Genomic DNA, 14,298 nt, shown 5'->3' on the forward strand with positions numbered 1-14,298 from the left:
TAACATATGGTAGTGTTAATTAGTTATATATATATATATATATATATATATATATATATATATATATACTTTTTCTTTTACTTCAATAATACTATATATATATATACTACGAATAATACTATATATATGTATATGTATATATATATATATATATATATATATATTCATATATATACATAACGCGCACGCGCGTATGTGTGTATGTGTGTATATAATCTAACTATACATATAACTATTTACAAGTGTTGAAGTTTTCTAGAGCAGGACAAGGAGCGAGGACTCAATAAGAATTTTATCCGAGAGCAAGAGAAGGAGAGAAAGAGAATAATAGAGAATAGAGGATCTTCGGAGATTTCTGAGGAAGTTGGTTGGTTGTCGGCTTTAGGGCGGCGGCAGTCGGTTCGGGAGTTGATACTCGTCAACATGCTCCGCATCCCCTTCGCTTCCTCCGCGGAGGCGAAGACTGCTATGTGCTGCGACTATAAGCGAGGGAGTAGTAGCTGAGGGATGTGATGTCCACCCTCGTGTTCGCGTCTCTTCTCTCTCTCTTTGCGTGTCGCTCAAACTGGTGCATGGCCGACGACGAGATGTTAGACGTCCGTGTACTTGCTCAGTTTGTCGCGTAGCAACATGTTCTCATTTTTTAATCGATCCAGCTCCTGTCGTAGACCCATATTCTGCAAATAAAGTGAAAATGTAAAGACTCGGTTCTCCCCTTTTATTTTGTCCAAATAAATCTGTCTGACATTTGCGGGCTCAGGCATGGCACATTGCACAATAGTAAAGATGTTTTCAAACATTAATTTTATTCTCTTCTATTTTTCTGAACTCTATTACTGTGCTTGACCGTGAATTTCGAACAGTTCAATTAGCTATTTTAAACTTTAAACCTTTAAAAAGCTACTATGATCTTGACATTTTGGTATTAGATTTTTTTATCTCGAAATGAATTTATCATTAACAATCAATTGTCACGGTCTGGATCATTTTGTATATCTTCAAATACACAAATATCTTCGGTAATGTCTTTAAATAATGAATTATATAACTGCATTGGTAGGTACAGTCTACGTAACGGTTTCAAATTTCCAGCTGTGAGAAAATTTACCTCTTTCTCGAGGAAGCCGGCCCTGAGTGCTATCTGGTTCTCCTTCATGCGACGCGCGTCTCGCGATCGTTTCGCTGCCATGTTATTCTTCCTACGACGCGCCCAGTATTTGTCATCCTTCAAGTCATCCGGAACGAACTGCGGCCGCAAATGAAAGAGAAAGAAAGAACATAAGAACATTAGAACGCTTGTATTATGCGAAAAATACGTAGTTCGATGAAGAGAGAATTCAATTCATTACAGTGTTGACAAATTTGGAAGCCCAAACAGCAATGTAATTACACAAATGAATTAAGACTCACCTGTTTCCGCGATTTCTTGATCATAGGTTGGGGTTTGAGTTCCTCGTCAGAAAAGGCCCGGGTACGTGGATCGAAATCTCGCCCCGATGAGGCCATCGAGAGCGCTACAAGAGACAAGCCATATTGTATTCGTGACGAGTCCTCGGAATCTATCACGCGGAAGGGGAACAATTGACAATGTCGACGTTAGTCTAGTTTACTATCAGATACTCGACAAGCTCGACGTTATCGCAATACAGATTCTGAGATAGCGTATATTTTTTTATCTTCTCTCTTTCTTGTGGTCCAAATGCGGCTACTATTATTTACGTCAGAATGCTGCTTCTTTATACCTTTCTTTCGTCATGTTTTTACTTTACCCGTTTACTTTCAGTAAAACTTTCCATTTAGGACTTTCTATTGGATTTCTCTCTCATCCTTCATCCTCCTGTACTTTATTTTTCTTAATTTCTCAATATTCCATCTTTTATCGAGTATTCTTCGTTTTCTACAAAATATTCGGTACTGATATTTGTAGAAACTATTAAAGATCTGAAATCTTTCAGATCCTTTTGTATGAAGTCGTGTGAAACACTTCTCAGGATCTCGATATCACGAACGACGGCTACGACGAGGAATAAAAGTGAAAGAGCGAGAAGGTTGTATTTTACTCACTGGAATCCGCGGGAGAAGGTGGGTTCAGGGTGTCCGGCGAGCAGCATTCGCTCGGCGATGGTGATCTCTCGCGTTTGGTAACTGGTTCCAAGTGAAGACCCGCTGGTCCCTGATGCCCGGCGGCCTCGGTGTTGTTGATTTTATGAAGCTGGCTACCTTGCATGGTACCCTGTCCACCACCAGCCACACCATCGACGGGGATGCCGTTTTCAGAAAGAAACTCATCGAGATCGACATACTATCAACAGAGATCTGAGGTGTTATTTCCGAGATGGTTTCTCTCGGATCTTTGTCAAGTTAGAGCAGGATCTATCTTATGCTTAGGTAGAACGGATGTCTAGAATCCTTATTTTTAATGTGTCTAATAAATATATGAAAAGAATAAATCTAAAGTTTTGCATATAGAATCTGAAAATAATTTTAATCCTCAAAATAATATGATTGGAAACTCAAATTGGTTGTTAGAATATCAACATTTTTTTTACAACATTGCTTATCATTTTTTATTTTCTAAAATAATTATTTTGATGGTCAAACAAAATTATTTTCAGATTTACATCCATTATAGACTTTTCAGCAAAATCGTTCTTTTCGCGTAATAATAATATAATCATTGTATGTAAATAATGATACACATAAACATTTTGTATATCAATACACAATTAATAATAAGTCAGAATATAGATACCTACATTTAATCTAGAATTGAGTTGCTATCTATTAAGGTAATCTATTAAGATTAATATTTTGTCAATATGTACAAATTCTCCAAAGATAAGCCCCGCGAAACCATCGTGATATTAGCATAAATGTGAAAGCTATCCACACTTTACATGCCGTTAATTTCAAAAAGGCATACAAAACTATTTCGAAACGGAACTTTTAAATGCAACGAAGGAATACGCTTTCATAGAAAAATTTTCCTATTGTATTTCTATTTCATTTCGCACTTTATAATTTTGCTCTGCTTTTTTATCGAAATTCAAGCGGCATATCGCGATGGAAGGAACGCAAGTGGTGAAAGTTGGCGAAAGGTTTACGAAGAGTTTTATATGTTTTTCCAAAAATTACACATTATTTATACAATTTATTCATACTTTACAGAAATATTTTAATTATTAATTATCATACATGTATAGCAACTGTATAAATTAAGACGATGAATTATTTATGTAATATTAAATGCGATTGAATATTGCTTTCTTTAGAAAATAGACAAGTTTCGTGGACAAGTATTTTATAAGAGATTATCTAAAAAGATATACTTTTTTGATAAATTATTCAGATAGTTTTGGTTAAAAATAATAATGGAGATAGAAAAGAATAGCCGAAACTTCCTCGATTCCGCCGAGGCAGAACGGAGAAAGCGACCGCTATCGTTGCGATTGCATAGCGGCTTAATATTCGGCTTCCCGGTTTCTCGAGTCAGGAAGGCGAATTATAATAGAGCAAGTGTTACAATGGTCTACTACATTGATTTTTCATTCAATTACATAGCGTGCGTATATAGCAATTTCCGGGATATACAATATATTTTACGGAATACATTTCCCCAAAATCAATGCTATTCTAAGAGAAGATACATATACAAATGATTTTAGAGAAAAGAAAATATAAGAAATGTACCGCATTATCATGATAAGTAATAGATAGAAAATCATATAAAGATAGCATCAATGAATAAAGGTAACTCGAAAGTAAAGACAAAACGTATGACACACGATTAGTTTTAGCTTCCGATTTTATTTTATAGAATTTTGGGATTAAATCAGAGCCAAATTATAGGCTTACCGTATCGCGCCTTTATACATACATGGTTTAATACCTTCAGGTCGGCATCGTAAGGCAAAGTTTTGTCCCAGAGATTGGGACCGAGAAAGGCGGCCTGCGCTTCCACGTTGCCCCAAAGTTCACCGTCGGCATCCTTCTTTTCCTCTGGCCCATCTTTACCTTGTTTCCCTGCAAATTCAATTTTATTTACTTAGATATTCGTAATTTTTAATTACAGTTTTTAAATCGATAATAATTTTTGTACCAATAATATCAATATTAAATACAAGGTTTACTATTACATTGCGAGAAATTCTTTTTTGCGAATTATTTATATATTGAAATGACGCGAATTTACGGCCGTTAAAAATAATCTTTCTTAACAATAATCTCAGACAGGAATATTACAAGTGCTATTGTCGTGCAATCTATACACTCATTCGCTTTTGTACAATGCACTTTTCTTTCCCAAAACTTCTGGTATATACTTAACACATTCTGTTATCATGGCAGAGTCATTGTATAATGTGTGACAATTTGCAATTTTACACATCTTCCGCTTTTTTATGTCTTTAGCATTTTTCGTACAACCTCCTTAGACTTCATAAATTTATGCTAAAATATTATTGACGTAAAAAGTACACGAGTATACATTTAAATGTATAAAAGGACTTAAAATAACGAGAATTTTTACAAGCTTTTTATATTTTATTTCTATATGGTGTTATACATTATTCAACTAATGACGTCAAATTTTTCATTATCATCGTTTATAATTCTCACGTGAAAAAAAAAAAGAGAAAAAGAATACGAAGAAAGAAAAAGAATACACAAAAATTATATCACATTTTAATAAATATTTGTTTGAATTGTTCTAAGTTAATTAAATATTAAATGTAAATACATATTTATTACAAGAGCCGTTGATATGATTTAAATCTCAGTTTTTATTTATATAAATATTTATTTATTGTAAGTAAATGTTTACTTAATACTATTCAAAAAAGTACATATTAAGATTTAGATTAAATTTATTTCATTGTAGTTTGAAAATACTCATTCAAAAATAGTAGGCGAGTCACATAAGAACATTGTTTTTTCTATCCCGCCTTTTTTATTTCTTTCTCCATGTTTATACAATATTATTTTTTAAATATATTATAAACGCTCATCAATTATTAATTGTAAATCGCATCAATTAATATGCAGTCACAAAATTGGTCGCGTAGAAATATGCATATTTTTGATTGAATAGATTACCGCGTAAGCATGCGCATCCTTTCTCCAAGCTTTTGCATTATCAAATTTGACAAAATTATTCAGCTATTTAGGTTCGTGTTTCTACTTCGATAGTCGTCGAGTCTGGGGAGTGTCGGGTCGACTGTCAAGGCTATGAGAACATGCCTTGTCATACTACGATGTTGGTTACTCGTTGTTGGTTATTAAGATATCAGATGAAAATAAAGATGATTATGATCATTATGATGATTGATGATGATGATGACGATAATGATAATAATAAAAATTATGTTTATGATGGTGACTATAATGGTAATGATCATGATATCAACGACAATGACATAGGATTATAATGATCAGCAATAATGTTTGATAGCAAATGTATTAAACAATTGCAAAAATAAGCGAAGTATATATAAAGCAATGAAATTTAGACTTTGGATTGCAACTACTAAACTGTCTCTCGAATAGCTTCTTTTAAGAATAGTTTGGCATATTTTTCAAGTCTTATAGCGTGTAAAATGTTAAACCAAGGGCAACATAACTCTATTCGACGGTATGCTAATTTCGTCACTTCTCTACTTTTTTCACTTCGATTCACAGAATATCGGCTTGGCAGTCCGCTCTCGCGCAAACGGTTTGTCGAGGTTTGCGGTTTCTGATGTACCAACGCTATTTCTATTCAACTATTGTTGCAGTCGTGCCTGTAAATTCAAGGCTGTACTCACAATACCGCGTCCTGTCTCGACAAGTGTATTGAATACATTTGTCATATACATTTACGCATAATCGCGGAATATTATAGAATATTATACAATCGGACTCTCTCTCTCTCTCTCTCTCTCAAGAAGCTAACAAGATTTTTTGGTAGCGACATAACGTTCGTGAATATCACGAATTATCGCGACTAAAAAATGTTAATAACATGCGCGTATAGTACAATAAAACGAATGCAGAAGGTATTCAATCGATTACCGGTTAGCTAAAAATAATCGACGTCTAAGTAGCGCCGATTAAAGGAGCGGAAAGTGAGATCGCGATCGAACCGCGCCTGCAGCGTTGCCTTAGGCGCTCCCGGCCAGGATTTCTCTATGGCATACGATGGCTAAACAACTAAACAACGGCAGTCCGTAATTTGGTTCAAGGCTGCTCGTCGGCCGGCCGGCTAACTCTGCGGAACTAATCTCGTGTTGCGAAGCGGTATTACCATCGGTATCGAGCCGAGAGAACGAGCGGGGAGCAGCGTGTCTCGTTTGGGTACGATGTAATCGGGCCGGGGGACACGGGGGATCTTCCTGATTTTATCCATTCATTCACCGAGGACTGCATTTCCGTACCCCCGCGTCTCTATCTCTCTTGCATTCGTTCCGTCCTCGTTTGTCCCCCGTTTATTTACAATAGCCGGCCTTTGGAGATAGCCACTACTATACTCGTGATACCGGAAACATGTGATTTCGAACTCGACACAATAGAATTCTCTCTAGAATTCGTACTTTTTATATTTTAATTCTTATGTATGAGCAATTTTTCTGGACAAATAAGATCCGTAGTAATTAATAATTAATTAATAGCTTTTCAATGAGACTTATTTAATTATTTAAACTTGATTTATTATTATCTCTCTTTTTTTATGCGTAATTCGGTATTAATTAAATTCAATGAGTGTGATTTCTGGATTTGAGAGATCATATTTGTCTAGATAAGAATTAATAGCGATTTATATATTGATACTCTACATTGTCAGGATAACAATAAAAAATATTAAAAAATATTAAATAAAATGTTAATTCAAAAATATTAAATAAATGTTAAAATCAACATTATTTAATTTTAGAATAATTTTGATTGTACACAAAATTATTATTGTTATATAAATTATAAGATAAACGTAATTTAAAACGTAATTTAAAAAAGAATCGCATTTATGTATTTATTAAATGTATAATAGTTAATCTGACAAATATGATAAATACGATAAATTATGTTAATACATTATATAATACGATATTATTGGCTAATTATTCTAAATGAAAATGATAATTGTGATCAAAAATCCAAAAATCTGTAAGCAGCCTGTAAGAGTTTTATTAACGTTACTAACGAAATGCACAAATATACAATATGGACTAGTTTTCAAGTGCATTTTGTTAATTGCACCAATAGATAAAAAAAGTCGTGAAGATAACGAAGTTAATTACAGTGGACGTAAATACTCGCATATCGCAGAAATGTGTTCCACTTTTTAACGGAACTATGACTGAACTATTATTTATGTCGAAGAGTAACTGCAAAATATTTTTAACACGTTATCAGGTACGAAAGGCCTAATACCTTAGGAAACGAGTCTAGTTGTGTTAATTGGAATTCTGAAAATGGACAAAACTGAATTTTCTAATTGAATCTATTATAATTTCAGTTAAGATAACGAAAATTCTGATTGATGATCTTCTGATTTATTCATTTTCAATTAGAAATTTTTCTTAATGTATTTATCGATACGTATATTTTAATATACGTTGCATAAATAAAATAAAATAAAATTATAGAAATTATCCTAATGATATAAAAAATACACAATTCTTTAAGGAATGTGGCTTTTCAATGTCGAAGACATCAAAAATGAATTCTACCACATTTCTCGCGGTGGATCTCTTAGTAATTTGCGAAAATGATAGATCGGCTAATAAATCGTTGAGACTTAAACGCTATTTAAATGCTGAAAACAATAAACCCGCTACGACGAACGCAGAACCTACGTTACAGCACTTCGTTGTTTAGATAGTTGCCTTGGCAGCGTATTCTTAAGATTACACTTAGGTGACAAAACCACAGACATCATCGCTACGGTGTACCGCACGTTCATACCTGTCGACGCCAATTTATGGATCTTCGTGATCGCAAATATGTGTTACGTCATCGTTCGCAACTGGAAATCTCAATTTCATCTCTCGACATTTTTTTTCCAAGTTTCGATATTTTTTTAAATAATTTCCTACGTTAAAAAATTAACAAAATACTTGTAGAAACGCGTGCCAAAGGAATATTCGATTGAATTCTGAAATCCATCTTCATTCTTTTCCTCCAAAGTCACTCCAATACCGCTAGTCATTTATATAATCGATGACACGCGAACGTCTAGGCAGGTGAACACGCGAGGATGCCTCGTGAATGCGTTTTTGGCACAATTCCCGCCGTCCTTCTTGAAACTCTCGATAATAACTGTAACCGACATCTAAATGCACATCTTCGAAGAGTCAATTCATTTCACCTGCTCCACAAACAATAGCTGTTCTCAAATATTTCAGAAAGTCAAGCTATGTTATTGTGGATTTTCTTTGATCTGTCACTTTAGAGTTGTAAACTTTCAGTTAAAACGTGTAGTTGTGTACGAAACTACTACTAACAGAAATGTCGCTTATTCTGCAAGTGCAATTTTTCTCAATCACAATGGACGTACAGTGCGCCGTCGATAAACCTTCCTCGATCAATCGAATCTATGATACACAATGCTCGTGGGATAGGCCACCCATCCGAAATAACCATCGACCAAGGCCGCAGGAAACCTTCTCCAAACAAATGCGATTGTTGATAGCTGCTACTGCTACTGCTACTCCATCGTTACGATCTATTTCCGTAATTGAGATCGCTAGATCACCATAATATTCGTTTATACACTGTACAGCTATAATATATTTCGGTAAAGCTAATCAAACTTAGATGTTAAGCTATCGAGAAACTCCGACATAATTTTACTTACAATTAGAAACATTATTATTAAGTTTTTGAAATATAAATTTGTTCTGCATATTGTTCTGAAAAAAGTCTGGTAGTAATAATTAAGATTAGATGAGAATTACTAAATTACTTTGGTGACAATTTCAATAAAAAAAAAATGTTTGGATAATATAACCAAATCAAACAAAATCTTAATTTAATTTTCTAAATATTTTTTTTGTTTACCAAAATAGTTGCATATTAATATTATATGTAGTAATATTTGCTGCATGGAAAAAATAGTTTTGCTGAACTACTTAAAAATTCAGATACAAATCTGAAAATAACTTTGGAGTATTAAAATAATTATGTAAAAAAACTTAAGTATGTGTGATGAGTAATGTTACAAAAAGTTTTAATATTTCAGCAATCAATTTGAGTGTCCTAACTAAATTTTAATAATTCAACAAAATTATATTCAGATGTATCTAACTTTAGATATTTCATCAATATTGTTCTTTCTATGAATATTACACCAATTAAACAACATACATTTGGCTAATTAGCTGACTTTTTTTTCAATAATAAGATAGAAAAAAAGAATATTGGATTTTTTAATAAAATCACTATCTTCGAAGAAGTAATTCATAACCGAACGAAGTTTTAATATAAAAATTGACAAGAACAAAAATTAACAAGAACAAAAATTTTAATATAAATGCTATCCGATAATTTTATTATCGGGTTCCATGAAAAGAAACATCAGAGAGATTTTAAATTCAATCGGAGCAACGTGAAATAATCACGATAGACAATCAACGAGCAGGATGTCAAGTTCTGAAACAGCAGTTTCTTGTGGTTGGCTATACCTGGAAGGGAAAATCAAGAGGCAATATAACACGGAACGCGATAGATGGGAAGAACTTGACTTACGATCTGTAAATCTCGTGCCGTTGTCAGTTCTCCGATGATTTGTGCGTGCGGTAAGCCACCATCGTCTCTTCTGACGTACGGTTCGTAACCGGCATTAACTTAGATTCTATTAGAGACGTAAAAGTACCTCGCAATTGCCGAGTACACCCGGTACATAGCGGCGTTACGATCGCATGATGAAAATTGCACGGATGAAAACTCAAGTCGTGGTACCTCGTTATTGCATAACTCACGCGTCGTTCTTCCGCCTAGCTCTTCTTTCACCTTTCATGCATCACCGAAGAATACAACGTATAATCCAATATTAAATTTAGGTGACTCCTCGAGACATTAATCCGCGGCGTCATACTCGCATTAGTATGTAATAAGTTCTCTCGTAGTGCCGGAAATACGGCAATTGCTTCTATTTTCCCAAAACACTTTCTCTTTACGAGCACGCTCTAATTAGCTTCAGTCTTCTTTAATTATAAGCGCGCGCTGGCGCTCATAATGACTGCATGCGGAATGAGAAAAGAATTACACGTGGCGAGAGGCGTCACAACACCTTCGCAATAGAACGAATAATTGCATCGTAATGTAATTAATATTATCATCCCAAAATGCTCCTGAGCCATATATAATTTATAAACATATTGTATTATTATTACACTGCGAACGACGTTTCTCATACGAGTTTCCTATGTAATAACATTAAGAAAAGGTATATTTCCTCGTTCTATACTCGTATAAAACATACCATCGTCTAAGCGGTCGAAACACGTTTCCTAGAAAGTTAACCTCCCGCCTTACTGTCGGCTTTATGTACAATGGCGCGTATGTTTATCGGTCTTATCTCTAAGACCGCTGCTTCGAGAAGCGCCATATGAAAATGCAAGCAAGAATTATAGTGTAGGAGTCACATATGTTTTCTTAGATTTTCGACACGTGCGTGTGTGCATACGCTTCGTTATCTTCAGTTCCAATACGACCTCATTATTCCAATCGTTTTTTTAGGCGCAATCGAAGTGACTCATAGTTTCCTCTTAAAATTTTCACCGAAAAGTAGTAATTGTATTGAGTAATTGTATTGACAAGACCTCTGCGACCCTGATCGGTTAATTCCTTCATCTAACTCGGAATAAATGAGACTAAAATAAAAAATAATAATCTAATGTTACGTGAGCGATAATACTTATTTAGTAACAGTTTCGGAGTCGATTATATATTTGATATCGCGGAAAGTGCAACAGGCGATTATGTGCAAAACCATTAGGGATATTAAGGAATCCTTTGAATTCACGTTTCGTGCGAAAGATCACGTGTATTGTGCAAATGTGTATGTTGTGCAACGGCTAAACGACTAAACCGATTATAGTGATCAATAATGTGTCAAATCAGCTCGCTCATAATCGCCTTTGGCATCGAGAAAGAGTGCATTAATGAGGCTCGCGATAAAGTAATCATTATGTTCCGCATCGTGTAATAAACTTTTACCTAGATATAACAGAAAATCATAATAAGATCAAGATGACATCAAGTTGAAGTCATTCTAGGAAAATCAACTCAATATCATTCGAGTTTTAATTTAAAAATCATCAATTATCGAATCATGAATTCATCATGAAATCATCGTCAAAATTAAAATATTATTATAATTTTTCTTAAAATGACTTCAACTTTTTGTCATTTTGATAGTCATTGTCACGACTTGATAATTCTATTAAAAATAGAATTAAAAAATAATAAAAAAAGGTCTAAATTAAAAAATTTTTTTGTTTTAGACATAAACTTCAGCCACCAGACTAGTAAGTTATTACTTACGTTAATGTGTAACGGTAAAAAATCAATTTGCATTTGTGTTAAAAACGGTCCACTTACACATTCTTGTTAAAATTTTATTAAATTTTTAACGTGTTCGAGTGTTAATTTAACATAAATGTTGATTATCTTGAAAAAAATTACTTCCGCAGTTTGTTTACAAAAATTGTGTCAATATTATCATTTTTGTGATAATGTTTTTAATATTTATAGGCACATTACTTTCTTATTTATTTATATTTAACATACTTATTCAACTTGTGTTAAATTAACAAAAATTTTAGTAGTCCGTTTGGAACACATGAAATATATTAAATTTAACCAATTTTTCTAACGGTGTATATTTTAATTCTAGAAAAGGATATTCAAATTTGTAAAAGTAATATATACAAAAATCCTTTACAATAATTAATGCTTTTTATTAGCAAAACAGACCACTTTAAGATTCCCTTAGTTTCTCAGTACCGAATCGAATTTCCGATGGACGTGAAATTGTCTTCTGGCTATGAGGTGTGAACACAGGTGCGCCACAAGGACATATATTATCGACAGTGAAAGCGATACGCGCGAACTTATCGAGTTCGCGAGTTAATTGGCGAATAACCTCTAAGCTAATGCCATTTTCATCGATATCTTTCCCATTAGTTTTTGTAACTTATAGGCAAGATAAAATGGAAACTTTAACCTAGACAACAAAAAGTTCCAAATCGAGTTGTTTTTTAGACGTTTTTAAGACGGCTTATAAAAAAAATGTCTTCAAGACGTCTTATTTTAATCTTTGGGCATGCATGTTGTCTGAGAAGGCAATTATGATATATGTATATATATATGTGTGATATATGTAGATACTATAATTGCGATATTTCCCAAAATAATTTTTTCAAGAAAATATTTTGTGTGTGCGTATACAATAATTTATATAGTGTGTACTCACGTCGATGGAATGCATATAAATTTTCTTATCTGTAGACATTAATTTTTACGGAATAGATTACTTGGAGGAGTGTTGATGAAAATTATAATGGATATTTTATTGCTGCTTTCTCTTTTTCTCAATTACTCACTGTCAACACCTCGAGATTTTTACATGTTCTACGATTCAGTTTGCTGAATCTAACTGAATATAAAAGAGGAAATAAGAATCGCGGTTTGTGTGGATGTGCAGCGAATATTATTGTCTACCATTTATGATTGCATGTAATGAACTAACACGCAGTGAACCACGAAGGCGTCCTTGGCCGCTCCTCCGAGTGCGGCTAGACCTCTTAGAAATAGTTTCCTATCGCTTGTTGTATGAATAAAGTTCGCATAATGAGCAAAGTGCATGCGAGGTCCTCAGATCTTGAATTTTGGAACTAACAACCTTTAAATCTCTTGATCTCCAATTCCTTCAGCGAATTGAGATTTTTCACTATCTTCATTGCATTTGTATACGTTCACATCGTCTATAAGATATTTAATTTTATTAAATTATATTTAAAAAATAGTGCAACAATATAAATAAATATATATAATATAATATATTATACTTATTTAAATAAATATATTATTTATATATAAAATAAAATATATTATATTATGTACTTATTTATTTATATTATTTCTCAATATTTTAAATATATATATATATATATATATATATTATATTTAGTTAAATAAATACATTTAAAAATGTATATCTATCATATTTATAATCATAGACTTTTATTTGATTCTTATATCAAATCGTGATAAATCAAATTATCTATTTTACACATGAAGCTTGTGATAATTAACATATTTGCATGACGTGCGGAATTAATAATTTCAGAATTCCAATTAATAGCTTCTTCATGGCATGTTAGAGGAGCATTGTTTAAGCGAGCTAACATTGTAAATAGATGCCAGAAACAGTAGAAGTTTTACTAGAGATGTTTGCGTACATTTAGCTGTTGTGACTGCACACTTGTGCGAACACCATATCATCTGATGCATATCCGGATTAAAACCGCGTGGATTCTCTCTCGCGTGCGAATCCTCTCGTCGAGCGCAATGCAAATGTGCATAGACGTAAATGAATATAGCTTAGAAGATTCGAATTGTGCGAAAAATGATGTAATACATGATTGTAAAACTTGTTTCGTGTCGGTGTTTATTTTATTGATATTGCTCGATCATGAATCATCAATGTGCAAAAAAAAATTTATTATGCAGACTTTATGAAATCCTTAGCTAAAAATAACATTTTATTAACGTCTTAAATATATTTGTCTTTTGATTTTTTGTTTTGATGAAATCTATTTAAAAAATATACAAAGAACGCTAAAAAATTGTACGGAATTTTATTAATGTTTGCCTTTATGGGGATCTTTATTTAATTACAAGAAGCATTTATTCAAATTATTATTAAAAAATTGAAAAGAGTATCTCAAATAATTCAATAAAGTATACGAATATCGTAATATTTAGTAACATTCATTCCTTGAATTATTATTCGCTGATTAATGCTCGAATAAGAATTGACCGTATCTTAACTTGCTCAGTTATGCCTCGAGAGACGAAACAAGCTTGCTTCATAAAGAGTGAAACTAGGCTCGATAGTATCCGCGTAACGCGAAAGAGAGTGAAAGAGGTTTTCGCTTTCGTTGGAGAGGCCTTCCCGCTTCCTCAAGCACGATGCAGAACGCAGCGGTGGTCTTTCCCTTGTTTCCTCTTTACCTGGTGACCCACTCTACTCATAGATGACAGTAGGTGACGAAATCCATCTATCTGAGATATATATATATATATATATATATATAC

At 33.2% G+C, this 14,298-nt stretch overlaps 1 protein-coding gene across 3 annotated transcripts in view; it reads right to left on the minus strand.

Moving 5' to 3' along the window:
* Positions 1-590: 590 nt before the first annotated feature.
* Positions 591-14,298, minus strand: part of LOC105622354 (thyrotroph embryonic factor) — an 87,301-nt gene continuing 73,593 nt past the window's right edge. For 2 of the 3 annotated variants that reach the window (XM_012203773.1, XM_012203775.1), the window contains exons 2-6: positions 3,878-4,023; positions 2,065-2,302; positions 1,411-1,514; positions 1,109-1,246; positions 591-677 (exon numbers count right to left, since the gene is read on the minus strand). In XM_012203773.1, the coding sequence (XP_012059163.1) occupies positions 591-677; positions 1,109-1,246; positions 1,411-1,514; positions 2,065-2,302; positions 3,878-4,023 (713 nt within the window). The remainder of the gene's footprint in view (positions 678-1,108; positions 1,247-1,410; positions 1,515-2,064; positions 2,303-3,877; positions 4,024-14,298) is intronic. The other variant, XM_012203776.1, reaches the window with a different exon arrangement.

Source organism: Atta cephalotes, assembly GCF_000143395.1.
Source record: "Atta cephalotes unplaced genomic scaffold scaffold00044, whole genome shotgun sequence".
Lineage (NCBI taxonomy): Eukaryota > Metazoa > Arthropoda > Insecta > Hymenoptera > Formicidae > Atta > Atta cephalotes.